This window comes from Fusarium odoratissimum, assembly GCF_000260195.1.
Source record: "Fusarium odoratissimum NRRL 54006 unplaced genomic scaffold supercont1.5, whole genome shotgun sequence".
Lineage (NCBI taxonomy): Eukaryota > Fungi > Ascomycota > Sordariomycetes > Hypocreales > Nectriaceae > Fusarium > Fusarium odoratissimum.
In genome coordinates this window covers 1,799,138-1,825,513 of record NW_022158691.1, presented here as the reverse complement: position 1 = coordinate 1,825,513, position 26,376 = coordinate 1,799,138, and the positions used below count along the sequence as shown (strand labels likewise).

The window sequence follows — 26,376 nt, the reverse complement described above, 5'->3', positions numbered from 1 at the left end:
CGCGTGGGAATAGAGGCTAGTAGCTAGGGATTTTCAGGGCCCTGAGGATCAAATTCCTGTCTGGGAAATCCGACGATGAGCGGCATATGATTTACGCTGTTCCAGATCTCTGGGTCAGTTGGGCATGAATTGGGCTTCAGGTTCGACGATGAAAAGATTGCCACCTTGAGAAAATGGGAATTGTTGGGTAGAATAGGGGATTTTGATGGGAGACGATGAAAGCTTGATGTTTTGTGAATGTGCTTGTGAAGTTTCTGTGTTATTGCCCCTGAATTCGTAGACTTGAAGCTTGGTATGCTCGTAAGCCTCCTTACGGACTCTCGACGCTTGGTGATGTGAGCTTGTCTCAGTGAAAACGATGGTATGTATTAGTGAATTGCTTCTTGAGGCCTCCTCCATCTTCAGACAGAACAGTTGAAGCCCCTATACCGACACTGCATCCATCCCCAGCCCAGTTCCCTATCCAACTCGTGCTCTCTCCTCAGGTCACTGCCCCCTATGAATCTATCAAAGGCTCTATCTCACTCCGCAACTCAACCAGATGCTTCGCCAAAGCCTCCTCCCGATCCCGAAACGCCTGAAAAGACACATCCACAACTCCCGCAAACACAGACGCTGCGTTCCCAGCCCCTGACCACCGCGCCGTCGAACCTCTCAGACGAGATAAGAACTCCTCTGCTAGCTGGATCGTGAGAGACATCTGCAGAAATGGAGACGACTCTACAGCGAAGGATCCTACCGTCACGGCGGGTAGTTTCCAGAAGCTGAAGGTCGTACCTGTGTCTGTCTGTGTTGCTAGCTCTGTGTGTACGAGGCTGAAGACTCGTTGATACATGTCGAGCAGACGCACATATGTTGACAAGATGAACATGGCATTTCCGGGATCACTTCCATCAATGGTAGAGTGATGTATCTTACTCCCATCATTGTTGGATGGTGGTTTTTCAAGAATATCAGCAACACGTCGCGTGAGCTTGAACATATCCTCGATGGGAAACCCCTGACTTCTAAACCTCTCATCAACAGGGCGACCCATGAGCGGTCCATCCTGGGGAGAAGGCAAAGCGGACGCTAGGTCCAGCAGCCGGGCGTTTATGTCAGACAACTGCGCCATCCAGTGAATCGGGGGAACCTCGTGCTGCTGCAGCGGCGACAAGTCAGCGTCGTGGCGGAGCGTGATCTGTCTGGGCCTAGGTCTATTACTCCTCTGCTGCTGCTTCGACTGCGTGCGTGACGCGCGCTTGTCAGAGGTGCTGCTGTGCTCAGGTGCACAGCTCAGGGGCACGACGTGCTGCTGGTGAAGGGCGTCACGCTCTGGTGCAACTTCACCCGGCGGCTGGTGATAAGTGTGTTCAGGTGGCTGCTGGTGCTGGTGCTGGTAGAGAGGTGCAGGTTCCCAGAACACAGGACGAGTTCCGGGGAACTCAGAGTGAGATAAATACTGAGGATTTGTGAAGAAGGCGAGCTGCTGGTCGAATGTGAAGGCAAAGTCGGTGCTGTCGACTACGGGATCGGGTGAGACAGGGACAGGGACGGAGACGGGGAGGATATGACTCTTAGACGTCAGGCTGAGGCTGTTGTCTGTGTCCGTGTGTGTATGGGCATGGGTATTGGTATTGTTATTGGGTATTATTGACACCGTTGCTTCTCCTTGACTCGGCTGTGAGTCGGTTGCATCCAAGACAGAAGAAATAAGAGGGTGATAAAGCAGCAGGAGGGAGGGCACGTACCCGTGTCGGGTGAGACAAGACTCGGATCCTCCTGACTATCTGTCCGTCGTCGTTTCGGCGAGCGGCGTCCACTCGAAGTAGCAGTAAGAGAAGAAGTCGCCCCGTTATTAACAAACTGTTGCTGTTGCTGCTGCTGCTGCTGCTGCTGCTGCTGGTGGTGGTTCTTCCTATACCGTAGCGACGGACTAGACTTGCACTCCGTCTTGAGTCTGACGCACCGCTCGCACGCTTCGTCGTTATATCGTTTGCAGCTGAGTTTCTGCGCGTGACAGCGATCACAAGCCTTCCGATGGACCGTCTCTGCCATGACATCAACTTTTCTTTTCGAAAGGACATAAAAGAAATAAGGGGAACAAAGATGGGCGGTTTATAGAAAGAAGGGAGAGAAGAATTGAGTGATGCTGTATTTTGTTTTTTGGTGGCACAGTAACAGCTTCTCTCACACTTTGTGAACTAGGAGGAGGAGATGGGAGGAAAAGAGGCTCATGCATGGACTCGCCTACGGAGCGTGTCGTGCTGCATCGAGGATCCTGTATCTTTTGCCAGTGAGGCGGTTCCGATGCTGTCGGTATCCTCGTCGTGAGACCTTGTCAGGGGTATCCGATCCAATGGATCGGCGTCGATGAGCAAGATGAAGCATATGAGAATCTGCTATGTATGTCTCGACGCCATATCTTGAGTATCATCAAGTGTCAGATACTGAATTCATTACTATGATTCAAGCTGCCATATCAACTCAGAATCAATTGCATTCCCCGTGATCATTCAAGTCTCTCATCAATCTCAACAAGCGGTGGCGTCTCTTCCCTTCTCTCCAATGTATCACAACAGCACGTCTTGTGCTCCTCGACCGTGTGGTGTAACACGAGGCACGCCTTTCCCTGCTAGCCCTGTCCTTACAGAAATCCTCGTTTGGGTCTTTCTTTTTCTTCACCGCAGATTCGAGAAAGAGGCTTGATTAATATATCGATTCGACAGTGTTCTTCATTGGAGGGTCGTTCGGCGAGCTGCAGTTGCGTGGAGGCGAGGAAGACGAAAGCGATTTGTTATTGAGTTGAGTCAATTATTGCAATTGTGGCCAGTCACTGGTTTGAACGGCAACAGTAGTCTGCTTTGGCTGATGCATTCGTATAAGTTCTATGCTGTATGGTCCTCTACTCTCTAGTATCAAACTGCATACAACCACACCACTTCTCATGATCACCTCTCATGACATCTCCCATCATATCACCTCAGATCATCCCCATTCTCCACCCATAACTAATACGTAATACCTCCCCCAACTCAATCTCGATCGGTTAATCATCCGATCTCATCCCCACAGACAAGGGTATCAATACTTACTTTTTTCTCCCCCATCATCGTTTAAAGTGACTGCATACAACGTCGTCCACAGACAGGCGAGACATTGGATGGTGGCGTCCAGTCGTAACTCAAGCCTTGCCTGGGAAGATAAAACACTCACACACACGCTGTTGCTATTGTCTCTCGTTACTTTTACTCGTGGTTCGTTTTACTGTACTACATGTGATATTGATACGTCGGCTATTTACCAAGACACACGCTCACGATCTTTACACCTGATGGTATTGAGATAGAAGCGAAGATGGGTTGAATGATTCTTTTTGTTTTTGAGGGTGGTATCTAGTATCTAGTATATGCACTCTTTCTTCGATCTGAGCAAACAAAACATCCCGCTGCAAAAAGACGACAGCAGATCCTCAACGCCCTCGACATGCCAGACAATAAACCGATTAAATAGAAGGAAATCCATCATTTGCAGCGCATCACTTTTTAAATATCACCAGTCTTGAAGAGCTCAAGGTGCTGGCGCTCACGAGGAACACCGTTCTCCTCGAGGAATGCCCTGACATTGACCATCCAGTCCTCAGGTCCGCAGATGTAGTACTCAGCATCAGCGTTGTCGAGCTGGAGAAGCTGTTCCTTCTGGAGCTTGGCAAGGTCGATCTCGCCCTTAAAGTCGTATTGGTCACCCTCCTTGACATCCTCAAGGAAGATCTTGGCGGTGATGTTCTCGTGCTTCTTAGCAGAGTCGAGAACATGGGGAACGAAGCAGGTAGAGCCAGAGTAGCGAGCACCGTGGATCCAGGTGATGGGCCGCGAGGCGGTTGGGGATTGGAGAACTGAGTCGAGAATGGAAACAAGAGGAGTGGCGCCAACACCAGCGGAGAGAAGAACAAGAGGTTTCTTGGCAGCAGAAGTGTCGGCAGGGTCGAGGGAGAACTCTCCAGCAGGAGGGCTCAGCTCAAGCTCGTCACCGACGTTGTAACGGTTGTGAAGTCTTGTGGAGAGAAGACCAGCAATCTTGCCAGCAGCGAGATCCTCAACAGCGGGCTCCTCAGTGGGACCCTGAAGCTTGACACTGATGCGGTAGTGGTTGGTGCCAGGGGCCTCGCTCAGACTGAACTGCCGGCTCTGAAGAAGACCATCAAGCTCAGGGATGGGAATCTGCACGCTGACGTATTGTCCGGGAAGGAACTTGGGCAGAGGCTTGCCATCAGTAGGCTCAAGGTAGAAGCTAGTAACAGAGTCGTTCTCAGCCTCCTTCTTGACAATCTTGAACTTGCGCCACGAGTTCCAGTCGCCAGCAGCCTCGTACATCTGACCCTCGCGTTGGATGAAGATATCAGCGAGCTGGCCATAAGCAGCAACCCAAGCGTCCTTGATCTCAGTCGTCAAAGCAGAACCGAGAACCTCGCCAATGGCACCGATGAGATGTGTGCCAACGATGGGGTAGTGCTCTGGCTTGATGAAGAGAGAAACGTGCTTGTGAGCGATGCGCTCAACGGCGTGGGAAAGCTTGCCAAGGTCGTCGATATATGTGGCGTAGGCGAGGACAGAGTTGGCGAGAGCAGCTTGTTGAGCTCCGGTCTGCTGGTTTCGCAGAGAGAAGTAGTTCTTGAGCTCAGGATGAGCGCCGAGCATGTTGCGGTAGAAAGTGGTGGTGATAGTCTTGCCATGCTCCTTCAGGATGGGAGCAGTTGACTTCACAATTGCTACTTGTGCTGCGGTGAGAGCCATTGTGTACTGTTTGTTTGGTGTTGAAGAGATGCGAGGAGGAGTTGAGAGGTTGTTGTGGTGTTGATATACTAGATGATGCCGAGAATAATGTCGTCAAACTGGCCAACCTTTAGACTCTTTATATACCAGGCCGGAGAACCAGTCATGGCGCGGAGAAAGAACATTACGCTCTCCATGACTCTCAAGTCCAAGCATCATGCCATGCGAAAAGAATAGCTCATGGACCCGAATACAGCGCCGTTCGCCGTGTGGGTTCCTGGATCACCGACCGATCTTGATAGTGGTCTGATGGTTTTGGTTAGAGCATCTCCGCGGGGTGAGCGGCACGTCACCGGGATTGGCGCTGGAGCTTCTTTTTTTGGATCCCGTTTTTTATGTTAGTTACTACATTTGTTAGTATGTTTCGTCGGATCCAGACTGATGGAAATGCAGGGCCCAACTATATCCCCAGGCTTGACGTTCCTTCATGCAAATGCCCCGCCCGTCTTGCGTGTAAGTTTGGGAGAGGCAGGGTAGAGCAGAGACGACCAAATACCCTTGTGTCATGGTTTTGCATACGCTGCATTGAGTTGTCTGACAGTCAATGGCTCAAACGGGTCAGTTATTTCGTGCTGAAAGGCCTCAGTTGCTCAGCGAAAACTCTTGCACTTCACGGAGATGCGGAAATACCCAGCTCTTGACCTTAAATTTTTGATGCCACGAGCTTGGAATATTGAAACCTGTGACAAAGAGTGGGCTGACACCTGTAAATAAGCTTCGGATCACCCCGGGTTCTCGAAGATAGATCGGAACGGCTCTTGCGGCTGCAACGGGTCGAGACTGTAAATTCCTAGCATCAACAAAACATCTGACTTTTGTCGTCAATCCAGAGTCGCACTCGCAGGGGGCGGAATACCACCGCGCGAATCATTGCTGCAAGATTGATAAGCACTACCCGGGAATACTGCCTTGACAGCTGGATCTTGGTGGAGTAACACGTAGAGCTTCCTCAATTTGTGTCTCCTTGTGACTTGTAAGGCATGTCAGGTCTGTCTATTCCATCCCACGTCATGACCTTGATGCATATCTTGGCATGAAAGCTGAAAAAGGGTTCTTCAGGCAAAGGAACAATTCCGCCCTGCTTGACAATTGCTCGTCTCTCGTTGGTCAATGGATCGCCTCAATTCATCCCTCACTCATGATACCCACTGCAACGGCACAACCCACAAACATGTCGGCTCTACTGCAACAACTCCACCATGATTCCAAGCAGGGCTCATAAATCTTTTTCTCACGAAAATTCCCATCGGCCGCGTGGCCTAATGGCTAAGGCGCTAGATTTCGGTTCCAGATCTCCCGAACTCTCTAGAGATTCCAGGTAGGTTCTCATTCAAACGAGCTTCTCCGCATCCAGGCACTAACATCTCCAAAAGGTTCGACTCCTGGCGTGGTCGTATGATCTGATCAATTTCACATTTTTGGCCAATTTTCAATGTTGGCTTCTTGCATTAGCCCTGAACATCACTGCCTTCTTGGATTCGCTAATGAATGCGTCGGGTATTATTGTCAGAGTTGTCTAATCGCTCAATTCACTGCTAGCCGGCAAACATCCTCCGTGAAGGCCGGAGCGTCGGCCATTCTTCTCTTTTGCAACCGATGGGAACGCTGTAACTAACGTAAAAAAACGACGAGATCCCGTCATCGCGGCCGAATGGCTTTGAAACGAGGTTATACCTTGCGAGGTCTGCGGTTCCTCCAATAACTATCAGCGGGATGTTGTACTGTCTCGATTGAACGGCATCCCGGGTGCCAATGGTCTTCTTCGGTTCCAAACGGCCACATAGCAATCGTGTTGACCTCGTCTGGTTGACAGGGCTGTGGCTTCTTCCAGGTTGACCAACCGAGATCGCTCATCAGTGCCCGAATCACTGCTCGACCACTACTGATCGCCTTTTCCATTTCAGTATCGTTTTCGTTGTCAAGTCTGATCCTATAATCGTCCAAATCCGAGCCGGATGCTTCGAGCAAGCGATTGCGGACCAAAAATAATGTTTGACAGATAGTGCCCAATACTATATCGAGAGATGTGTAGATCAACTCATCTTCGAAACTCCATTGTTGCCTGGCTTTGAGGGCTGGCCGGAGGTAGTGTAGCCGGCATTGCTCAATAGCATCGGAAGTCTTGTTGACCTCTCTTTGGTCTACCATGAAATTATCATCGGGTGATGGCGGTGCGTTGTACCAGGTCAATGTAGCAGCCTCGACCTCATCGATGAAATAGTGCGACTGCAACGGTTCGTGCACCATAAGTGCCAGTCTCTTACTGTAACGAGCGATGACAAGGTCCGCCACGCCTTGCCAATCCACGATGAACCTCCGAGGCTGACGCAACACGTTGGTCAAGTACGCCTTGACATCTTTGAGCTCCTCCAGCGTCGCCGAACCAAGTCTCTTCAGATCTGGGCGCCCTACGACAGTACTGGAGATGTTGATGGGAAAGAAGAGGCCGGACACCATTGACGAGAAATCGATCCGAAGTCGATTAGCTCCGACGCCATCGTATCGCTCGCCAACCGCTCTCACAAATTGGAACGTTGCCAAGCCGGCTTTCCCCATGATACGGTCCATCAGCTCTGTACGCATCATGCTGACCAGATCTAAGCTGTCCGCAAAGTCGCACTTGATAATTTCGATACCAATCTCAATTCGAACAAAGCCATCGAAGCCCCATTCAGACGCCAGTTTGCACAAATCACGAGCTCGGTGCCATTCGTCCATACTTCCCCTATCGGTGTTGTTCTCGCGAAGGACCAGATCTTGGGAATCGAGTGTGCCCATGTCGGTTTTTCCAGCACTCATACCATCAATCAACAGAACTTTGAGGTCACGATTTGTCTGGTACGTGTGAAAGTAACCCCTCATGACAACAGGATCATCATCCCCTTTTGGGTCAGCAACCTTATCCAACGGATCATTGCCATTGCCGGTTTTTATGTACTCGCTGCGGCGTCGTAGTTCCTGGCGGTCTTCTTTCTCTCCAGTCTGTCCCTTATCCTCACCTGGCTTCTTTTTGCCAGGAGGAGGTATTGGGGCTACAGGGCGTCTTCCACCAGGCCTATACTTGAAAGATCGTGCGAAGTTTTCGGCGTGTTCGATATCAAAAGCCAACCACTCGGGCCCAGTCGGTGTTACGTTTTGTCGAGAGCCGTGGTAAAACATGGTGCCTTCGGGCACAGTAGCCGGAAAGAAGCCAAAGCCATTATGGTACAGGGCAGAACCCCATTCTCGACCTGCGGAGTGGATTGCATTGAAAACCATATGCGCCCTCTCTTTGGCATACTCGTGTCCTGGCTGGATTCGTTCATGGCCATTCGCGACACCAAGAGCGAGCGCTAAAACGCCCAAAACACCAAACGAAGCCTTTGGAACCATTCTAAAGCGCTGAAATCCTGAATATTGTTTGCTGTAAAATGAGTATTACATGACTCCAATGTCAGGATGCCTCACATCAGCTAACATTAGAAAACGTCGGGAACACGTCTTCAGCCGCGCGGCCAGTCACATCGCAGATCCCGATTAGCCGGTTGCTGCTAACCCATTCCTGCGATCAATGGTCGGAGACCGATCTTATCTGTGTGGAGATAGTTGCAACATCACCAGATTGATAAGAAACGGCTTGCATCGGAGAAATAGGCCCGCGATTGACTAAGTGATGGTGGAAAGCATTTTGGCTGACAAAATGACCCATGTTAGCATTCTTTGGCCACTTGAATGATCCCGTTTCTCTTCATGACTACTCACATGATAGCACCGTAGGTGATTGTCAGCTTTTATAGGCAAAACGCATGCTTGTGAAGAAAAGTCTCAAATGCAAAAGTTGACGCATCGTAGGAATCGAGCTCGTTTCGTTGGTCATTGTGACTTTGGAATAATTGCGTATGTTGTGATGGTGATGAAACGTCCATGAGGTTACCCGGTTCCATACCATAGTTCTTGGCCGCGTGTGCTCATGCCATTGATAAATTTTATTAGGGACTTCAAGAACCACGGGCCGTCTTCATCCATGATGACCTTGAAGCATGAGGGCATGGGGTTATGTGTTACCACACTCATTGAGCAAGGGTTGCACTGAGCTTGACGGTACAGGTACATGCAGTACTTGCATCGTGGGTTCCACCGCTCTATGTTCTGCCGCCTTTTCTGTGAAACTCGAGAATTGAAGCACATGTAATCTCTGCACGGCGCCCGGAAGCTCACCCGTCCGCTTTGGATCTGTTGGGGGACCTTGTCCGACACATCCAGGACAAAAGTAGATCCAATGAAGATGTTGCTGAGGCACATGCGTACTGCCGGTAGTGGGATGATTGGCACCTCTACAACCCATTAAGCTCACCGCCGGTCAGCGATCAAGGATGTTAAGGCTCGATAGTGATAGTTTCTATCATGAAGCTTTGCATTGAACAATTGATATCTCGGTAAGGGTTCAGCCATAGGCTCAAGATGCCTGGAAGGTCATTATACGATTGGGAGGGCAGGTGACCGAAAATTGAGACGGTGAACAAATGAGCAAGCCACGATCTGTAATAAGGTCGTACGAAATGCAGTACGTATTCGGCGAGGTAACTCGTTCTGGTGTCGTTCTTCAAGGAAGTCAGCGCTCGGTGTCAACTTGAGTGGGAGTTGTCTTGGAGGGATGTTGAGGCTGAGTTACGAGTCGGAGACCCTGCAACATGTGTTTGGAACATTTGTGAAATCTTTGTCAAACATGTTGATTCAAACTGTATGCTCATTAATTGAAGCGGCCAGAGACGCTAGATTGACTTTGAACCACGCCAAGTTCAAGCAGCACCCGCATGCTTGGAACTGACCTACATATGTTGGTATTCAGGCTGAAGTTAAGGTAGATAGGGATAGAGATAACAAGGAAGAGACAAGTCCCTTGCATAATCGCCTGAGAGGTCCATTGTTCTATGATGCATCGAGATGGTTGAGGATCCATTATTAAGGTCGAATGGGTGCCCTGGAGGATAGCTTCCCCGGGCCCTGAAGACTGGCCTGGCTGGCGGGGGATTCACCGGAGGGTCGGGGGGCTTGTTTCCGCCCGCACCTCCTGTGGAACACGTCCCCGGACACTTGCCTTGTGGAACGATGCGCAGCCCAGGCCTGGCAGCTCACGCAATTGACGGACCCCACCGACAGCGCGGGGTTTGGCAGCGCTACTTCGTTTTAGGGCCCGTTAACACGTACAGTAGTGTACTTTCTAGGTGACGGCCCAGCAGTTGACAGCTGAAGCAACAGACCAATAAACTTACCCTAGATTTCCAAAAGAAGATATAGAGTTGATCTGATGCCAGCCGAGTGCCAAGGTGCAGCATTCTTGGTGGGCTACAATAAAACCCCACAGAATAGAATAGATACCATTCGGAGGTCACCTGCGTTACTGTATTGCAACTCTCCGATGTAATTCGGGTAATATATGCAGAAACTTAGAGAATGATCTTTCATATCTCACTGCCTTTGGTGATTTTGAGAGCTACCGTAACAAGCAATGCTCTGAGAGTCCTGCAACAATATTCCTTCCTGTGCGATGTTTATCACCAAGCCCGCCTGTCTAACCAGTAACTGGCTAGCCTGGAGCGGGACAGCATTACACTTTGAAGCTCATTACACAACAGCAACTCAATGGACAGTAACAAGGATGAGTGATGCTGTGGCTGCACCCTTGGGGGGCTCACAAACCTCACCGAGTCCCTCTCTTCCTTCTTTCTGCGGTGCTCAGAATGTCACTCGTCGCATCTCATCTTCCCACACTTTCCTCTTCTCCTCACTTTGTCCCCTTCATCCAAACTTACCAACAGCATCTGAATGCGACGCCGTACCTGCAGCAAGCACGTTGGCGGCGCTTAGATTTGAATATTTTCAATTTTGTGTCTCTAAGAAAGTCGTGATTCATAACGACTTTTTCTTCTACCATTCAGCACCAGAATCAAGGTCCACGATCCAATTCATCCAATCCGGTGATCTCATAGCGCATATCAGACCACGTCCTCATTACCTCACTTGGCCCTGCAGCTCTCGTTCTCCTGACCCCCCCTTTCTGTGATCCCCGGCTCTTCGGCTTTGATAATTTGTTTCGATTTCGTGTTTATAGTTGGTAACGAGAAAATCGTTGCCTTGAGTTTGAGCTTCCAAGATAAGATACTGGGCAAAACCCGTTGTCAACTGACACGCAGACGGGCCATCGCAGAAGAGTAGGGGCCACCTGCAGTCTTCCTACGCCCGCTCCTACTTCCATCCATCCCGTGGCTTCGCAACTCACAAAGGCGGCGAGGGCAAGGCCTCATTCAATTTTTCTTCTCTTGCCTCCTCAACCAAACACGAGTCAACGTGATATCACGAGGCATTGTCCAAGCTTTTCCTCGTCTTCCATTCCCTGACACCACTCGTCTCCTCACCTTGAAGAATCATCACCTGCTCGAGTTGCTCACCTTGTTTCCTCAAACGTAACTGGCTCTTCACCCCACGCCCAGTCTCATAACCCTTCCCCGCCCCCAGTCGGCTTCCTTGTCTGTTTGTCTCACATGAGGCCGTCAAGTACAGTACATACATCACCACCCTCGTCAACCTCCTGCAGAGACCCGCGCTGACGGGGCCTCCTCCATTGTCCAGGTACCTCAACCAAGCTTGACCTTGTCTTCCATTCTGCAGGTTGCCTGCCAACACGAATCTCTCAGGGCCCTCGATCCCTCATACTCTACCGTCTCACCCGGGGTGTCCACGTTTAAGCTGTTGCTATAGCTCCACTACTCTTTCGATCCCGACCTCCTACTCACGACCGCCTTTCTGTCTGCCTGTCTGACCTGATCAAGGAGGTGTACCAAGACTATATCTTGCCGCCCAGCCGCAGTCTTGTTCATCCTCCTCACTTCCTTCACATTCATCCGTAGTTGTTTCACTTGAGCTCTCTTTCTCTTCACGTCACAGAGAGAGCTTATTCTTTTTTATTCAGCATCACATTGCTACCCCGCCTTTACAACCAATACCCCGCCAATTGCTGCAATTGCTGCCATCATGAGTTCCAACAAGCCTACCCGCAAGTTTTCCACGGGCGCTACGTCGCACCGCAAGAGGCAGATGAGCCTTCTCGTCGAGAAGGATGGTCACGTCAATGCTCCTCTCCAGGTAAGTTTGCTCTTAATCTCCCGTGCTTCCCGTTTTCATCGTATCATGTATCCCTCATGACAACTTGCGTCATAGCAATTGGAGCTCTTAGGACCCCTGCATTATGGAGACCGAGGTCAATCTCGTCTTTAGCACATGAAGCGACTAACACAGCTCAATCGTAGACTCTGTACCTTGGAATCTCTGCCGTTTTCGCCGATGACCATACCGCCGTGATTGCACTTGCTATCCACGACACCGTCTATCTCAATGATTTCTCCATCAAGCACATCTCCCTCGATGAGGATATGCGTGAGGGCCAGGATCTCATTGCTGATCACATCATCAACGAGGTTGAGACTTATGAGCATGAGAACTTTGTCAAGTTCATTGGAGCTGGTCTCCCCGTCACGCTCAAGTACATGAGTCCTTCTCTGTGCTCCCGCCTTTGGCTTGACCTCGATATTGTACCTGTTGTGCTCCGACCCGACCACGAAGCCAAGGAGAAGAACTTCTGGGATGTCAAGCGCGTCGATGAGCAAGCAGATTCCATGGCCCGAAAGTGTATTCTGTAGGTGAAGGTGAAAACGAATATTCGCATGAATCGCGACTGACGAATTTACTTCAGTAACTTTGGACCCTCTCTCGTCCCTCATCTGCAGGTCGGCTACCGCGGCATTGTTCAGACAGACGCCGGTTTCCGTGTTCATCTCACCAACCTCCAAAACCACAAGGACACCTGCTCCAGTGCGACATGGGGTGCCATGCAGTTCTATGCCAACAAGCTCCGCGAGAAGAAGACGAAGATTGCATTCTTCAGTGCTACTCCCCAGGGTGGTGGTGTTGCTCTCATGCGTCACGCTCTTGTCCGTCTCAGCCGTCTCTTGGGTGTTGATGTGACCTGGTATGGTATGTTACGACACTCCAAAAACGGCAGCTACTACACAATTCTAACTCGATTCTAGTCCCCAAGCCACGACCTGGCGTTTTCCGAATCACGAAGAATCAGCACAACATTCTCCAGGGCGTCAGTCACCCTGACCAGCGCATTTCGGACGCGGAGAAGGCTGCTATCAGCGACTGGATTGAGGACAATGCCAAGCGATACTGGCTCTCTGAGGGTGGTCCTCTCCGTCCCCCGGAGGAGGGTGGTGCCGATGTCATCATTGTAGGTCAATTGTTCCATATGGTTGGGATCATGCAAGTTAACAACTGGTGTAGATCGATGACCCTCAGATGCCCGGCCTCGTCCCCATGATCAAGAGACTCACACCTGATCGCCCTGTTCTTTACCGGTCTCACATCCAGATCCGAAGCGACCTCGTGGCCAACGAGGGTTCTCCCCAAAATGACATCTGGAACTATCTCTGGAGCAACATCAAAGATTCCGATCTGTTCATCAGCCACCCTATCCCCAAATTTGTTCCTCACACGGTTCCCAAGGAGAAGGTTGTTTACCTGCCCGCTACTACCGACTGGATTGACGGCCTCAACAAGCACATGAACAAGTGGGATACTGGCTACTACGCTCATATCTATAACCAACAGTGCCGAAACCAGCGAATGACCGAGCTCGATTGGCCCAACCGTAAGATAACCTCTCATCAGTTAGTAGCAAACAACTAACGCCGATCTACAGGCAAATACATTGCTCAAGTTGCTCGATTCGACCCTGCCAAGGGTATTCCCACTGTCATCGACTCATATGCTGAGTTCCGTCGCCGTTGTGACGAGGCCAACATTTCTGATGTTCCCCAGCTCGTCGTGTAAGTCAATGATGTCAATTCAAGGATAGTTGCTAACTTCTGCAGCTGCGGTAACGGATCCATTGATGACCCAGATGGTGCAATCATCTTTGATCAGACTATGGCCCAACTTGAAGATCATTACCCTCACCTCCTTGACGATGTCAGCGTCATGCGCCTGGACGCCAATGACCAGCTTCTCAACATGGTCATCGCCAATGCCCACGTTATTCTCCAGCTGTCCACTCGTGAGGGATTCGAAATCAAGGTCTCTGAGGCTCTTCATGCCGGAGTTCCTGTGATTGTCTCCAATGAAGGCGGTATCCCTCTTCAGGTCAAGGACAAGGTCAATGGCTACCTCGTTACCCCTGGCGACTACAAGACCGTTGCTGGACATCTCATGGACCTGTACACCGATCATGAGCTCCATTCCAGGATGTCTCGTGAGGCTAAGAACGGTGTCAGTGACGAGGTCGGCACTGTCGGAAACGCCCTTGGCTGGTTCTACTTAGCTGCTAAGTGCCAGGAGCTGGGTTGCAACCCTGGTCTCAAAGGCGATGAGAAGTGGGTAAACGATATGGCTCGTGAAGAGGCTGGTTTTCCTTACACTGAGGGCGAGAATCGTCTTCCTCGCCACTACACGCAGCGAAAGGAAGAGGAGACGGTCCAGGAAAACGGCGAGTAATGTTCTAAGCACCGTTGCTTCTTGTGTTAGATTCCATTTTATCCAAAAATTCTGGGGTAAGAAAAAAGAACGAGGATAGACGCTTATGTGTTTGAGGTCAAAGGATTGTTAGAAATGTTGTTCATGACTACGACGGGCTTATGTATGAAATGTCGGACCACATGGTCGGGAACGAATTCTACTTATATTCAGTATCAGATTTATGTTGAGCTTATGAAATACCATTATCTTATGTGTATAAGCATTGACCGGTGCCGTTATCTCTTGACTTTATGGTGAGTGCGAAGGCCTATATACCTTTAAGATGTGAACTCTTGCCAACCCTTTGACGGTCTGCTGACTGTGACAGTCTGCACAGCATCACACACCATTCCATTATTTCCATTAATTCCTGGATGGTCATATAGGAGATTGATGCCCAATCTATGCTACAGTTTCATGCGTTGGCGTGGTCTTTTCTATCATATTCAACCAACATCACACAAGGTCGGTACTTGGTAGGTAATCACAGCCATACATACCCTTTGGCTTTCATTACCTAACCACGAATCCTTATTACAATGATTCAGAAGCAATTCATTCACTTGAATTTAAATTATGGGCTTTCCTGTGTTTGCTTGGGTGCCTCAGGAACTGGGGACACTGGCGCAGTTATTCAGTCGCCAGTGCCAGTGCCAGTGCCAGTGCCAGGCAGGTGCGAGGCAGTTGCGTTTGCGACTCACCTCAAAGGAAGGGGCCTTCAGATGACGATACTAACCTGAAATGTTTTCTTTTGTTTACCTCTCATCATTCTCGAGTTTCTTTTCCCTTTGTTTTCCCCGTTTGTCATGCACAAATACAATCCTGTGCCACGATTGAAATCAGCTCTTGATGGTCTTTGGCCATCTCTCTCTGCTTCTGGAACCAATTACTCCTTACAGATCTTTCTGCAGTCTGGAAATCTCTTCAACTAACTTGACTGACCATGTCTGCCCCAGGTTCGGGTCCTTCCGTTCCCCCCACGCCTGATGTGACTGCGATGAATCCTGAGCGGGTTCGGATGCTCTCTGAGGCTCCTCGAGAGAAATCTCCCAAGCCGGCACCTGTGGTCAAGAGAGAGGAGTCTTTAGTTCCTTTCAGGGTCACAGGCGCTAATAGAGATGCCTTGGGTGACTGGTCTAACCGTTCCTCCCGGGGCTCTCAGAAATCTGATGGAGGCTCCATCAAGCGGTCCATCAGCGAGCTCATGATGGAGGCCAAGGAGAAACGTGCGCAGCAGGAGAAGAAGCCAAAAATCGCTCCCGTCAAAAAGTACTACACCGATATTCAGCCCCTTGGTCGTGGTAAGCAAGAATGCAAGTGGTTGCACGTTCAAGAGCACTGATTGAATGCGCAGCTCCTCTACCAGACGACTCCACCCATTACCTTACTTCACTCTTGCGAAACCGCAACTTGAACCTCTGCTTGCAGGCCGCTCCCAACAAGAAGAATGATGCGCCTGGCAAACCCAAGACATATACCTTTCTCATCTCCAATGCTGGAATGGTCCAGCATGAGAAGCTGTCCATGCTGGGCCATACTCGAGCTCTCCCTCTATCCCTTCATGATCAGGACATTTCTTCTTCAGACGGTGCCATCACCCGCACCGTGATTGGCGAGTTGCTCGAAGATGTCTGGCCTAGACTCACAAAGAGTGACAAGTATTCGTACGCCAGGCAACTCCGCAACCTCCTCCACAAGATGCGGAATGAGAGCAAGCAGGGACCAAATTATCCCCTAGGGTCTATCGAGTCAGGAACATACAGTTTGCTTCAAGACAAGCATCCTGACCATACCTACTATGCAATTCGTCCAAGCCCCAGCCAGAAGCAGTTCATGGCACTTCTCATGTCAACTTTGTATGAGTCGGTGCCGAAAGCTGTGGCCAAGGCCTTGATCACTCAATTTCGCAATGATTATCCTTCGGTTCTCACCCATGGGGCCTTGTGCCCCAAGAACATTGTTGTCTCCAACAACACCATCAGCTGGATCCTTGGCTGGGACTGCGCAGGACAGTATCCAGTTTGGTGGGAGTACGCGCGGTTCTTCGAGGCGAGAACTACCGAGGCGAACAGTGACTGGTATAGTTACGCAGCTGAGATCTTTGAAGAGGAGTTCCCGGCTGAGTTGGCGGCCTACCAGGGAATTGCGAGATGTCAGCAGCCCTGATCTTGAGACTTGTGACATGGCGATTTTGTTTGCGCAAGCTGAGGCAACATTTTGTGTCTCACTGGCGTCGGGTGGACGCAACACGCGGCCGAACTCAGAAGGAATCGGTGTAGCTTCCAGCAAATGGCAAAGTTTTATATCTTGAAGATGCACGGGCTGATTGATCAGGGTTATCGGAAAGAGTCACGACTCCTGGTTTGGAGAATCCCTATGGGATGCGATGGTGGAAACACAGGATCATAGATAGCAGTATCGGATGTTGTAAGCCTTGGTTGAAGGCTCATCAGGGAGCTAGGAAGCTTCTGACATTTAATAAAAGTGTTGAAAGATAACCGGCCTGAAGTCTTCCTTAGTTATACTAAGCTTACCTGAGGCTTCATTACTAAGAATATAGGTCTCAAGTTTCCTTGCCTCCTGGAGACTGCGCATGTCTACTCTTTTCAAGTTCTCTTATTAGACCTCAAGGTACTATACACCCGGTATCTTGACAAACAAACAGATGACGCATGGTCACGAAACGTCGGCCTTGGTTGCGTACACGTTATCGCTATTTTTTCCCTTCAACTCTTTCGAGCTTTACAATTTCGCTAACACGAACATATTTACTTCTCGAATCGCTTGGAAACAGTGCCCCAGTTAATGACCTCCCAGATGGCGCTGAAGTACTCAGCCTTGCGGTTCTGGTACTGGAGGTAATAAGCGTGCTCCCAAGCATCAATACCAAGGAGAGGCTCAAGAGTGCCAGTGACGGGGTCCTGGTTGGGTCGGGTGACAATGGACAGAGTGCCAGAGTTCTTGTCCTTGACGAGCCAGGCCCAGCCGGAGCCCTGGATGCCAGCGAGGGTAGCGTTGGTCTGCTTCTTGAAAGAGTCGAAGGAGCCAAAGTCCTCCTTGATAGCATTCAGAAGCTTGCCCTCGGGCTCACCACCACCGCCCTTGCCATTGGGAGCAAGGTTCTCCCAGAAAAGAGAGTGGTTAACATGACCACCGCCGTGGAAGTTGATCAGAGGAGCTTGGGCAGCAGCGGCCTTGGCGTCGTTCTTGTGCTGAGCCTCGGCGAGGGCGTCGGTAGCGTTGTTGAAGCCGGTGACGTAGGTCTGGTGGTGCTTGGAGTGGTGAAGCTCCATGATCTGACCGGAGATGTAAGGCTCAAGAGCGCCATAGTCGTCTAGGCTTTGTTAGTTGCGAGGATTGATGATTGTGAGAATGGGGGGTTGTACAGGGAAGGTCGGGAAGGGTGGCCTTGTTGCGGACGAAGCTGGTTGTGGCCATGGCGGCGAGGGGAGTTGAGCGGGCGCGCAGACCGGCGCGGAGAGCGGGAGTTGAACGGAGGAGAGCGGAAGCCATTTTGAAGCTGTTGATGTTAGCAATGAATCAATTGATTGAATTGGAGATAAGAGTTGAACAACGAGAACAAAGTGGTTTTCTTGGAAAGTGCTTGATAGATAGTGAAGCCATTAATAAGGAACTTACAGGATTGTAGGCAAGCTTGTGATAGTGCAATTGACGATGATGTCAAAAAAAGTCGAGGAGAGTTGAGCGGAGGGAGGGGTTGGTTAAAGAGCTGATCGGGACGGCAATGTCGGGTCTGCCGAATGGGAGCTTGGATCAATCTGTCGTCATACTTGGGAGAGCTTGACTTGATCTGAGGCTTGGCTTCAGTGGCTAGTGCTGTGGCTTTATAGAGAGATCAAGATGGAAGATGTTGGGTTACATCTGTATGCTTCTGAATATTTCCTTTTCAATCTCATGGAATGATCTGATCTATTACTTGGGTTCTTGTTTCTTTTCATTTTCATGCTCCAAATGATATCTTTTGCTGTATGCAGCCCGTGTAGCTCGACTAACATGACCATCATAATCATGAACTTCAGGTTACCCAGCTCGGTCTTCGCCAAACACCGAACAGCGACATCAACAACCAAAAATTTGATTCCATCCTTCCTCAAAGCAATATCCCGAGTATTCCACTGTCAATCTCCCATTTCTCCGAGATCGCCGATCTCGGACTCCCGAGCTCTGAGATGCGAATGACGCAAAAGAGGACCTCGTGAGTTAGCGGGCTATGCATGCAACGTCGGCTAAGTATGGAATCAATCGTGATATTTCTATTCTAGACCAATGGATGAGAAGCCGTTGGTTATTTGTTCTTGGTGAAGATGCTATTCCCTCTGGTGCAGGGTAGTCAAGTTGACGATTATGTCATCGGCGCGTCGATGTAATTATCACCAATCCACTCTACGCGTCTCCCTCAAGCATACACCAAAAGTTTAGACATAGTAAAGATGTCGTACTACGACATTGACGCCATCCTCACGGATGCAGAGGTATTACTTCTAAATCATGTACACAAGAACCATGAAGCAGAGCTAACAATCTGCAGAAAGTCCCATGCCACTTCGAAATCGACGTTCGTGACCTCGGCCATCTCGACAACTCCCCCCACGGCCTCAAAGCCCAAACACCCCTAACCCTCCCCCTCTGGCTCGCCGAAATGCTCGCCCTCGCCTCAACACCCAACTCCTCCGCGCCCCTGACCCTCAATCTCCCACCATGCCTCTCAACAACCGTTCTCGCCGCTCTAAAAGCAGATCCCCGCGCCGTTCCCCTCCGCGACCAAAGTCCTCACTTCTACGGTGTCGGCGTTAAAATGCTAGAGTTATTCGATGAGAAGGAGATAGCGGAGGTTTTGAGAAAGACGTTTGTTGTGAGGGCGGGTGAGGTTGGTCTTCATGCGAGAAAGGCGGATGAGGCGGTGGGGGGGAATGGGGAGGAGTTTTTGAGGGGACTGGAGGAGTGGGAGAGGGGGTTGTTTAGGAGAGGACATGAGGGTGTCAAGGGAGCGAAGGAGTGGACTGATAAGGTTAAGAAGACATGAGTTGGAGGATTTAAGATACCCATGAGATGCCGTGAGGCACTACGCGTCTACGAACACAAATACAAAGGCATGAACCATGTGCTTCAGTCAAGTCACAAGAGGCTTCGCAGTTGAGAGAATATTCAGGGATAAAAGCGTGCATTTCCAGCACGGTCTATTACTGACTCCGACTCCTACGCCTTGAAGCCAGCCGAGGTTCTCCTATCCGTAGGCAAACGGTACTAATCCATCCAACCGCTCAGTAATGTTCCAACCGAACGGAACGACAAGCCCGGCATTTCCCAGCGTGCCCTTTAGATTCTACAAAAACCCCAATAATAGCTATAGTTATCTCCCTGAACACCATTTCCCAACCCTTCTAAGAACCCAAGAACGCAACGCTGAGCGCTAGCAATTCCCGATGAAAACGCCATGCTCGGAAGCTCCCCATCCTTTGTCATGTACAGGATAGAAAAAGTGATAAAAATGCAACCGACTCCTCTTTTTCCTCTCCTGGGAAAATCCCCCACCAGTTACCGTACCCGGTCCAGTATGTATCGTAGCCACGCGACGAAGCACTTTCGATCGCGTCGAGAATAAACGTATAGGTGTCGCACCGCTCAAGCGGTCGAACCTCGTTTGGCCGCCCATCTAGGGACACAGCCAAGTTTGAAACGTATCCACCAGTTTAGTCTGCCAAGGGACTCGCTGAAAATAAACCAGAGAAAAGGTTGTAAACATCGACGCCGTGACGGTAAAGAAAAAGGAAGTTGAAGAAAAGAGTAAAAAGTCGAAAGAAAAAAAAGAAAAGAAACAGCAATCATAAAGTGGGCTCTCCTGAAAATCATTATGTGTGAGAAGGCAAGTCGAAACATAAGCAAGAGGATCCTTGCTATGGAAATATTTGTGCGTGTTCACCAGAACAGCACACCGAGTGGAGGTAAGAGTCTGATGAGCCATTATCGTATCGACTCATCTTGGGCTCGGGCTCGGACGCGTGGATTTTTTTTTTTTGGGGGGGGGGTTCTTCTTTATGCAACCCTCATCCCTTGTGGCGCGAGGTGCTAAGAAACGACTCGACTTTGAGATCGATATCGGTAGAGCACGTCAACCGGTGGAGCAGGGACAACAGCGATGCAAGAAGTCGACCTTCATCATCGTTGCTCATGCTCCAAAGATTCAAGCTGCCCAGAGGGCATTGTCAGTCATACTCATGTGAGACATGTCCTGAAAGTTGGCAGGGGTGATGGTGTTGGTAGATGAGAGATTGGAGCCGTAGGCCGAAGTGGCATGCTCGGAGAAGGCATAGTTGTCAGTAAGGCCAATGGGAGACCCGTTGAAGGGGGAGTAACCAAAGTTACCAGAGGCAGATGAGATGGGAGCGGGAATGCCAAGTTCGCCATTGACACTAGCCATCATGGCAGGGTCAGCAGCGCCGTCGACGGCAAGATCATAGCCAGTCTCCATGTTGAAGGGTGCCATGCTGCTACCAATGCCCTGGAACATGTCCATCTGAGGAGGCATGCCAGAACCGTCCATGTTGTCGTCGCCCATCTCATCAACATCGTCCTGCTCAGGCATGGGAGAGTCATTCAGGTCAACTTTGACCTTCTTCTCGACGAACCAAGCCTTGAGATCATTCATGGGAGGCCAGTCACCACCGCCCTTACCGCCTCGCTTCTCATCACCGTTAGCACCCTTCTTGCCACGGGGAGTCTTGGGCTTGAAATGGGTGCGTCGAAGATGAGCAGCGGCGTTGTAGTAAGCACCATACTCCTTGCCAGAGACGCATGCCTTGCACTTGGACAACGGGTTGACGGCTTTGACGTTGCTCTCAATGCCGACAGTAGCAGGGTCACGGCAGACAAACTTCTTGACAGTGCCCTCATGCTTGGCGTTGACGTGTCGGCGAAGCTCATGATCACCTCGGAAGCCATCGGGATGCTCAGTGCACTGGGTGCAGTAGACCTTGGGATGCTTAGGTCGCTGGTAGTTGCTCTTGTTGACAGGAAGCTTGGCCTCCTTGTTGGCAGCGGCAACAGCTTCAGCCTTGGCTACCTCCTCCTTGGGCTTCGGGGCAAGTTGGATAGTCTTGCCTGAGTGAAGAACACGCTCACGAGCTTCCTTAGCGCGTCGCTCGAGGTTGGAAGCATTTGATCGAACACTAGACATGCTGGTGTTGGAGCAAGATCGCTCCATGTCGGTGGACTCTGGCGATGTCATCAAGCTGTTGCCGTTGGAGTCGGTGTACTGCATGTTGACAGCGGAGAGGTTGGCGCCGAGACCGAAGAGGTCTTGTTCAGAGTTGTACTGCTTGCCAGTGGGGTACATGTTGACAGAGCTGGGAGACAGATCAGGAGCAAAGAGGGCATCGGCTTGGGACTGGGATGATTCTAGGCGCTCCATACCGACGCCATAGCTGTCGAAAGAGCTATTCTGGCGGGTCAAAGGGCTAGCAGCCTCGGCAGCAGAGGGACCAGAAATCATTGACGGGCAAGCGGAGGACATGGGATAGCTGGACGGGATATTTGACGAGAGGTTGTTGAATGAGTTGTCGGGCACCATGTTATATGGAAGTCCAGAGTATGATGCGTCGTAGTGTTGAGGGACTTGAGCTGTCTCTGGCCACTGTTTTAGAAACTCATCGGGGTCCATGCCGATGTTGAGTAGAGGCTGGTTCTCCTGGACGCTGGGCAGTCGATCCGAAACACCCTCGAGAGGGAGATTGTTTGATTCATTTTGAGGAGAGTTGAATCGATCCATGGAAGCGCTTAATGGAGCTATCCTGTTGCCGGTCTGTGAGAAAGGCATGTGAGATTCAGAACGATTTGAGACACTGCGGCTCATGGGGAGAGCGGAGCCAGACTGTTGAGAGAAAGCTCTCCTCTCACGCTTATGAGCCTGAAGGCCATTATGTCGTTCCTATTGAGATTATCAGAAAGATGGAGATGGCACAAGGCTTAGGATGTATTACCGTGATGGCGGACTTTACTTGGGTGGGATATGTAATTGTAGACTTGCTACGAGAGAGACCACTACTTCGTGCACTTGAGAGGCCATGGCTAGGGATTTGGAAACCGGGCTGAGCCAGAGACAAATTTTGTGCGACTTGATTTAAGACTGTAGGATCTCCTCTGAACTGACTTTGCACGAACTGCTCGAGCTGTGAATTCCGCGCGTTGGCGGCTTCTAGCTGACGTTGTAGCTCCTGAACAGTATTGGCGTTTTCTAAATTCATTCTTCTGAACTGAATAGTAGATGTTGCGATAGTGTTTTTTTTTTTTTTTGGTTTCTGGCGAGGCGAGGCGAGATATTCGAAGACGTAATAGCCTTGATACGATGAGATGTTCTGGTGTAAGTAAGGCGGGCGGGTTTTGGACGTTGGAGAATAGAACTGGAGCGAGGCGAGCTTATTGAATGGTTGAGGGAGGACAAGTGAAAACGGCTTGCCACAGGCGAAAGATTAAAAAAGTGGGATAGTATCGAGTAGTCGAGGACAGACGACGAGACGAAGAAAAGAAGGTGAATGAGATGCGGATGGGATGGAGGATTAATAGTGAGCCAGGATCGAGGGAAGAGGCGGCCAGTCGTTCAGGATGAGGCTTCCAATCCCCACTCAGACTGGACAGGGATCTTAACAGGGATCTTGGAAGGATATTCAAGGGTGTTGCGCTGCGGTGTGTGTAAGGTTAAGGAAGAAATCCATCTGTCCTGTCCCTCTGTCTGTGGGTGGATGGTCTAATTAGGCTTGGCCTGGCTCTGGCTGAAAATGCAGTGCAGTGCATACACCGGCATGCATGGGTGTGTGATGATGATGATGTAGCGTGCGTCTTTGGTGGTGTGTTTCAACAGTTAATCAATCAATCAACCAAGACAATATGGGTTGTGTTAGGCAGACCTCTATCAAGTATGTGTGATTGTGCCCGAGTGGTCTGATCAGACATCGAGATGAGGGGATGAAAAGAGACAATATTCAATATCAATGTCATTCAGATGATATTAGACTTGTCGCAGAAAAGAAGATTGTGGAGATGACTATGATGGGTGCTTCTTCAACAGATGCCGTCGTTGTTGTTGAGATTGAAACAAACATGAAAATGGGATGAGACGGGATACGATGTGGACCAAGCCAGTATCAGAAGGGAATGGTGGAAGGCACAAAGGCACGCGTGACGACACTGACACCTCCCAGCTCCAGCGCGTGGGCATCTCCTTACAGCGGCGGCCCCCACTGGCCAGTCACCAACGGTCACTGCAGAACGACAAACCACCCACTAACGGAATGCTCGGTGGCCGCTGAAGAAGAGCCCGCGCCCCCCATCGGATCTCCTTGGTCCATGGATGGTGCTAATAAAACAACCCCCGGCGTAGCGTCTTATGCCAAAAAAAGAAGAGAGTCAAAAGAAGCCAAGTCGACTCGATGATCCCTGTCGCTGACACGCCCGGTGGATGTGAACGTTGTTAGAATCGCTGCGATTGGCAGCTCAGAACACTCTCTGCCCAGGTCTGGCTTGCTGCGACCACTACCAGCGGCGTTTCTGGTTGCGCGTACAACTCATCTATGCCATGCCATGCTATGCTATGCCGTCCACGAGATGCGTTGAAACGAGGCATCTTTTATCGCAAGCAAGAGGCTCAGCTGCATCAAAAGTGGTGGGCTGTGTCTATGTTGTTTACTCGGGCATTTACGTACGGTACTTGGATCTGTGCTTGATTCCAATAATCTAGGACTTTTCCACCTACAAGTCAGACAGACGGCAAGCCGCATATCTTCTGACATCTCACCTCTATTTTTCAGTTTCCGGCCGCCGTTTCTCAAGAAGTCTACGTAATCAGCGGCACAGCATCATCATGACAGTGAGAAAACAGAAAGAAAAAGAATTCAAATCTCGCGAGCAAGGAGAAAAGAAGAAGCAACGTGATACAAGAACCCAACTTCAAGCTTCAACGCCATGACGGCATCCCTTCAATCCTGGCTGGCTACAGGGTACGCACAACGAATATAGGAAAAAGCAAAAATATGACCAAAGTGCCTACTGAGATGTCATGGCGCATCCTCCAGAAAAACGACATTGACAACGTTCATACCGAGCGGGCACCATGGGGAGGGCGGATCTGATCCGACACGAGAAGCGCAAAAGAATTCCAAACCGGGCAACTCAATTCGTCTATCTTTTCACTCACTCAACACTCAAAGTTACAGCACAACAAGCGCGGTGTGAAAAACATGTCAAGCGCTAACCCGCTAGATTCGCTGACCGGCTGCACGCTTCTGCTGTCAATTCCCGGAGAGGACACGGACAGAATCAAAGTTTGTGTCGGCTCTTGTTCTGTTTTAGCTCGTTTGAAGATATTCCCGACGAGGGAGGTAATGTAAGTTTGATGAACATTACACGAAACGTGATGCCCACGGTACATACATGAAATGAAGTTGCTATTTTCAGCCCTGTTCGAGACATCAGAACACACAGACGGGAGATTAATGAGATTATCTCGTAGGCGAGATCATCATCTCGATTTCTACGGTATTGCGCAGAAGCTAATTCCAAGAGCCGGCTGGCAGCGGCGGGACGCTGATCACCAATTTTCCCTGCTTCTCAAACTGGGCGTTCCACCAGGAAACAATAATGTGCCGCCGACGTACGTGTTAACAAAAACTCAGCTGAGGAGAAAAACCCTTGATCTGGCAAAAACATGGGGTTGAAGATAGAAAATGTTATCGATTTCTTCGGGTCCTCAGGGGTCCCTTCAATCGTGACGACGATATTCCTGATATGATTTATTTTCATCTTTCTACAACTGAGCTCTCACAAAAAGGATGCCATCACCAGCAATGTTCCAAACGGGCTTGGTTTCATTCTCCAACGGGTAGAATCCCTGTAGAAATAAGCCCACACTCCATCTCCTTTCGCAACCCACCACTTTACGCAAAACGAGGCAATCAATCGCTGAGACGGGGCACTCATCGATTGGCTGTCGAGCGTGGTCAGGCACACCCACTACCCATCTCGATTGGCTCCCGCGGTCGCACAGAGTGAGGCGGACGGCGCCACCCATCGGTTTGCTAACGTTGGACCGTACGGGTTAGAGATAATCCTTTTTCGCAGTAACCAGAGCCAGATCAAGGACACCATCTCTTTGGGTTTGGTGCGGTTTTGCGTCTCTGTTTCTGTCTCTGACTACGAAATAACCTCAATGCAACATACCAGGTGCCCTTGCTCCAGCGATGATGATGATCTTCTTCGGATGCTAACACCACCGCAGTCTAGACCTAATGATCTTCATCACCCAGCATCTGAGAAGTTAGCAGCTGTCTCCGTTTGGTCGGGGAATCGCCCGAGCATTGTGTGTCATGCAGGCATTCTGATTCTTCTGACTCGAACCTCAAAAGCTTGGCGTCATCTACATGCTGCCGTGCTCTAACAAAAACAAAAAGGGAACCGTAGCAATTGGTGCTCGTCCATAAGTTCCGTGCTATAGTTTGCAACCCATCACGAAATTTGTATCTGCACGGAACCGTCTTCCGGCTTCAATAGCTCCATGCCATAGTCTCAACCTTCGTAGCATATTGTCCGAGATACCTTCAGAACCCTCAAGTTTCCACTAACTAAAATGTCTTTGCTCAGTTGTTTTCCTTGCGTTGATCATGCAGGCTCAACCCCCGTCTCAACTTGAAATTTCGTAGATCATTGATGGAAACGTTCCATTGATAGCTTCATGACCGTGCGAGCGAGGGCGCACGTGCAAAACAATGTCCCCATCGCAGACTCATTTGATGCGTTGTCACTTCTTGTTGATCTGACACGCATGCACTGTGCACGTGCGAGTTCATGTGCAATCTCACGTTATTTCAGTCAATGTGCGAGATGAAGAGGCTGAAAATGCAGTTTAGATAGATACAGAAACTTCAACTGCCATTACAAGCACTTCGCTAACAGCAGCACCAAACCTGGTTAATGACCATGCTAAACTCAATTTCCCCGGTCTAAC

General features: G+C 50.1%; 9 protein-coding genes across 15 annotated transcripts; 3 read left to right on the top strand and 6 right to left on the bottom strand.

Annotated features, from left to right (window-relative positions):
- Positions 1-328: 328 nt before the first annotated feature.
- FOIG_04575 (uncharacterized protein) lies at positions 329-2,257 on the bottom strand. Its single transcript, XM_031202853.1, has 2 exons — positions 1,731-2,257; positions 329-1,581 (listed from the first exon to the last, which is right to left on the bottom strand). The coding sequence occupies exons 1-2, from the start codon at positions 2,035-2,037 to the stop codon at positions 497-499; spliced, it is 1,392 nt and encodes a 463-aa protein (XP_031068300.1). The 5' UTR covers positions 2,038-2,257; the 3' UTR covers positions 329-496.
- Positions 2,258-3,524: 1,267 nt separating this feature from the next.
- FOIG_04574 (nitric oxide dioxygenase) lies at positions 3,525-4,772 on the bottom strand (the record flags this gene model as incomplete). Its single annotated transcript, XM_031202852.1, has 1 exon — positions 3,525-4,772. The coding sequence occupies one exon, from the start codon at positions 4,770-4,772 to the stop codon at positions 3,525-3,527; it is 1,248 nt and encodes a 415-aa protein (XP_031068299.1).
- Positions 4,773-6,479: 1,707 nt separating this feature from the next.
- FOIG_04573 (uncharacterized protein) lies at positions 6,480-8,183 on the bottom strand (the record flags this gene model as incomplete). The annotated part of the gene is made up of 1 exon (XM_031202851.1): positions 6,480-8,183. One exon carries the CDS (start codon positions 8,181-8,183, stop codon positions 6,480-6,482), a length of 1,704 nt encoding a protein of 567 aa, XP_031068298.1.
- Positions 8,184-8,691: 508 nt separating this feature from the next.
- Positions 8,692-9,233, bottom strand: FOIG_04572 (uncharacterized protein). The gene has a single exon (XM_031202850.1). It carries the CDS (start codon positions 9,090-9,092, stop codon positions 8,721-8,723), a length of 372 nt encoding a protein of 123 aa, XP_031068297.1. The 5' UTR covers positions 9,093-9,233; the 3' UTR covers positions 8,692-8,720.
- A 1,264-nt stretch (positions 9,234-10,497) lies between these two features.
- Positions 10,498-14,881, top strand: FOIG_04571 (uncharacterized protein). 5 transcript variants are annotated; one of them, XM_031202846.1, is made up of 8 exons: positions 10,498-11,350; positions 11,421-11,933; positions 12,098-12,483; positions 12,541-12,821; positions 12,878-13,080; positions 13,134-13,500; positions 13,552-13,678; positions 13,724-14,881. In XM_031202846.1, exons 2-8 carry the CDS (start codon positions 11,823-11,825, stop codon positions 14,340-14,342), a joined length of 2,094 nt encoding a protein of 697 aa, XP_031068293.1. In that variant the 5' UTR covers positions 10,498-11,350; positions 11,421-11,822; the 3' UTR covers positions 14,343-14,881. The 5 variants fall into 5 exon arrangements, with proteins under 5 accessions (XP_031068293.1, XP_031068294.1, XP_031068292.1 ...); XM_031202847.1 differs by having other exon boundaries at positions 10,498-11,933; positions 13,724-14,617; positions 14,692-14,881; XM_031202845.1 differs by having other exon boundaries at positions 10,498-11,933.
- Positions 14,882-15,306: 425 nt separating this feature from the next.
- FOIG_04570 (uncharacterized protein) lies at positions 15,307-16,979 on the top strand (the record flags this gene model as incomplete). The annotated part of the gene is made up of 2 exons (XM_031202844.1): positions 15,307-15,664; positions 15,718-16,979. 2 exons carry the CDS (start codon positions 15,307-15,309, stop codon positions 16,527-16,529), a joined length of 1,170 nt encoding a protein of 389 aa, XP_031068291.1. The 3' UTR covers positions 16,530-16,979.
- FOIG_04569 (Fe-Mn family superoxide dismutase) lies at positions 15,550-18,290 on the bottom strand. Of its 2 annotated transcripts, XM_031202842.1 has the most exons (3): positions 18,003-18,290; positions 17,750-17,883; positions 15,550-17,697 (listed from the first exon to the last, which is right to left on the bottom strand). In XM_031202842.1, the coding sequence occupies exons 2-3, from the start codon at positions 17,874-17,876 to the stop codon at positions 17,132-17,134; spliced, it is 693 nt and encodes a 230-aa protein (XP_031068289.1). In that variant the 5' UTR covers positions 17,877-17,883; positions 18,003-18,290; the 3' UTR covers positions 15,550-17,131. The 2 variants fall into 2 exon arrangements, with proteins under 2 accessions (XP_031068289.1, XP_031068290.1); XM_031202843.1 differs by having other exon boundaries at positions 15,550-17,883.
- On the top strand, positions 18,264-23,146 carry FOIG_04568 (DNA replication complex GINS protein PSF3). 2 transcript variants are annotated; one of them, XM_031202841.1, is made up of 3 exons: positions 18,264-18,350; positions 18,404-18,856; positions 18,913-19,798. In XM_031202841.1, the coding sequence occupies exons 2-3, from the start codon at positions 18,815-18,817 to the stop codon at positions 19,405-19,407; spliced, it is 537 nt and encodes a 178-aa protein (XP_031068288.1). In that variant the 5' UTR covers positions 18,264-18,350; positions 18,404-18,814; the 3' UTR covers positions 19,408-19,798. The 2 variants fall into 2 exon arrangements, with proteins under 2 accessions (XP_031068288.1, XP_031068287.1); XM_031202840.1 differs by having other exon boundaries at positions 18,264-18,856; positions 18,913-23,146.
- FOIG_04567 (uncharacterized protein) lies at positions 19,279-23,146 on the bottom strand. Its single transcript, XM_031202839.1, has 2 exons — positions 22,361-23,146; positions 19,279-22,308 (listed from the first exon to the last, which is right to left on the bottom strand). Exons 1-2 carry the CDS (start codon positions 22,622-22,624, stop codon positions 20,566-20,568), a joined length of 2,007 nt encoding a protein of 668 aa, XP_031068286.1. The 5' UTR covers positions 22,625-23,146; the 3' UTR covers positions 19,279-20,565.
- Positions 23,147-26,376: the final 3,230 nt, after the last annotated feature.

Coding starts and splice junctions, on each gene's coding strand:
- FOIG_04575 (XM_031202853.1), bottom strand. CDS start 2,037: ATGGCAGAGACGGTCCATCGGAAGGCTTGTGATCGCTGTCACGCGCAG. Junction 1,582..1,730: donor TCTTGTCTCACCCGACACGG/GTACGTGCCCTC, acceptor ACACGGACACAG/ACAACAGCCTCAGCCTGACG.
- FOIG_04571 (XM_031202846.1), top strand. CDS start 11,823: ATGAGTTCCAACAAGCCTACCCGCAAGTTTTCCACGGGCGCTACGTCG. Junction 12,822..12,877: donor TGTTGATGTGACCTGGTATG/GTATGTTACGAC, acceptor ACTCGATTCTAG/TCCCCAAGCCACGACCTGGC. Junction 13,501..13,551: donor CGAGCTCGATTGGCCCAACC/GTAAGATAACCT, acceptor GCCGATCTACAG/GCAAATACATTGCTCAAGTT.
- FOIG_04568 (XM_031202840.1), top strand. CDS start 18,815: ATGTCGTACTACGACATTGACGCCATCCTCACGGATGCAGAG. Junction 18,857..18,912: donor CCATCCTCACGGATGCAGAG/GTATTACTTCTA, acceptor AACAATCTGCAG/AAAGTCCCATGCCACTTCGA.
- FOIG_04572 (XM_031202850.1), bottom strand. CDS start 9,092: ATGTGCCTCAGCAACATCTTCATTGGATCTACTTTTGTCCTGGATGTG.
- FOIG_04569 (XM_031202842.1), bottom strand. CDS start 17,876: ATGGCTTCCGCTCTCCTCCGTTCAACTCCCGCTCTCCGCGCCGGTCTG. Junction 17,698..17,749: donor CACCCTTCCCGACCTTCCCT/GTACAACCCCCC, acceptor AACAAAGCCTAG/ACGACTATGGCGCTCTTGAG.
- FOIG_04567 (XM_031202839.1), bottom strand. CDS start 22,624: ATGAATTTAGAAAACGCCAATACTGTTCAGGAGCTACAACGTCAGCTA. Junction 22,309..22,360: donor AAGTAAAGTCCGCCATCACG/GTAATACATCCT, acceptor TAATCTCAATAG/GAACGACATAATGGCCTTCA.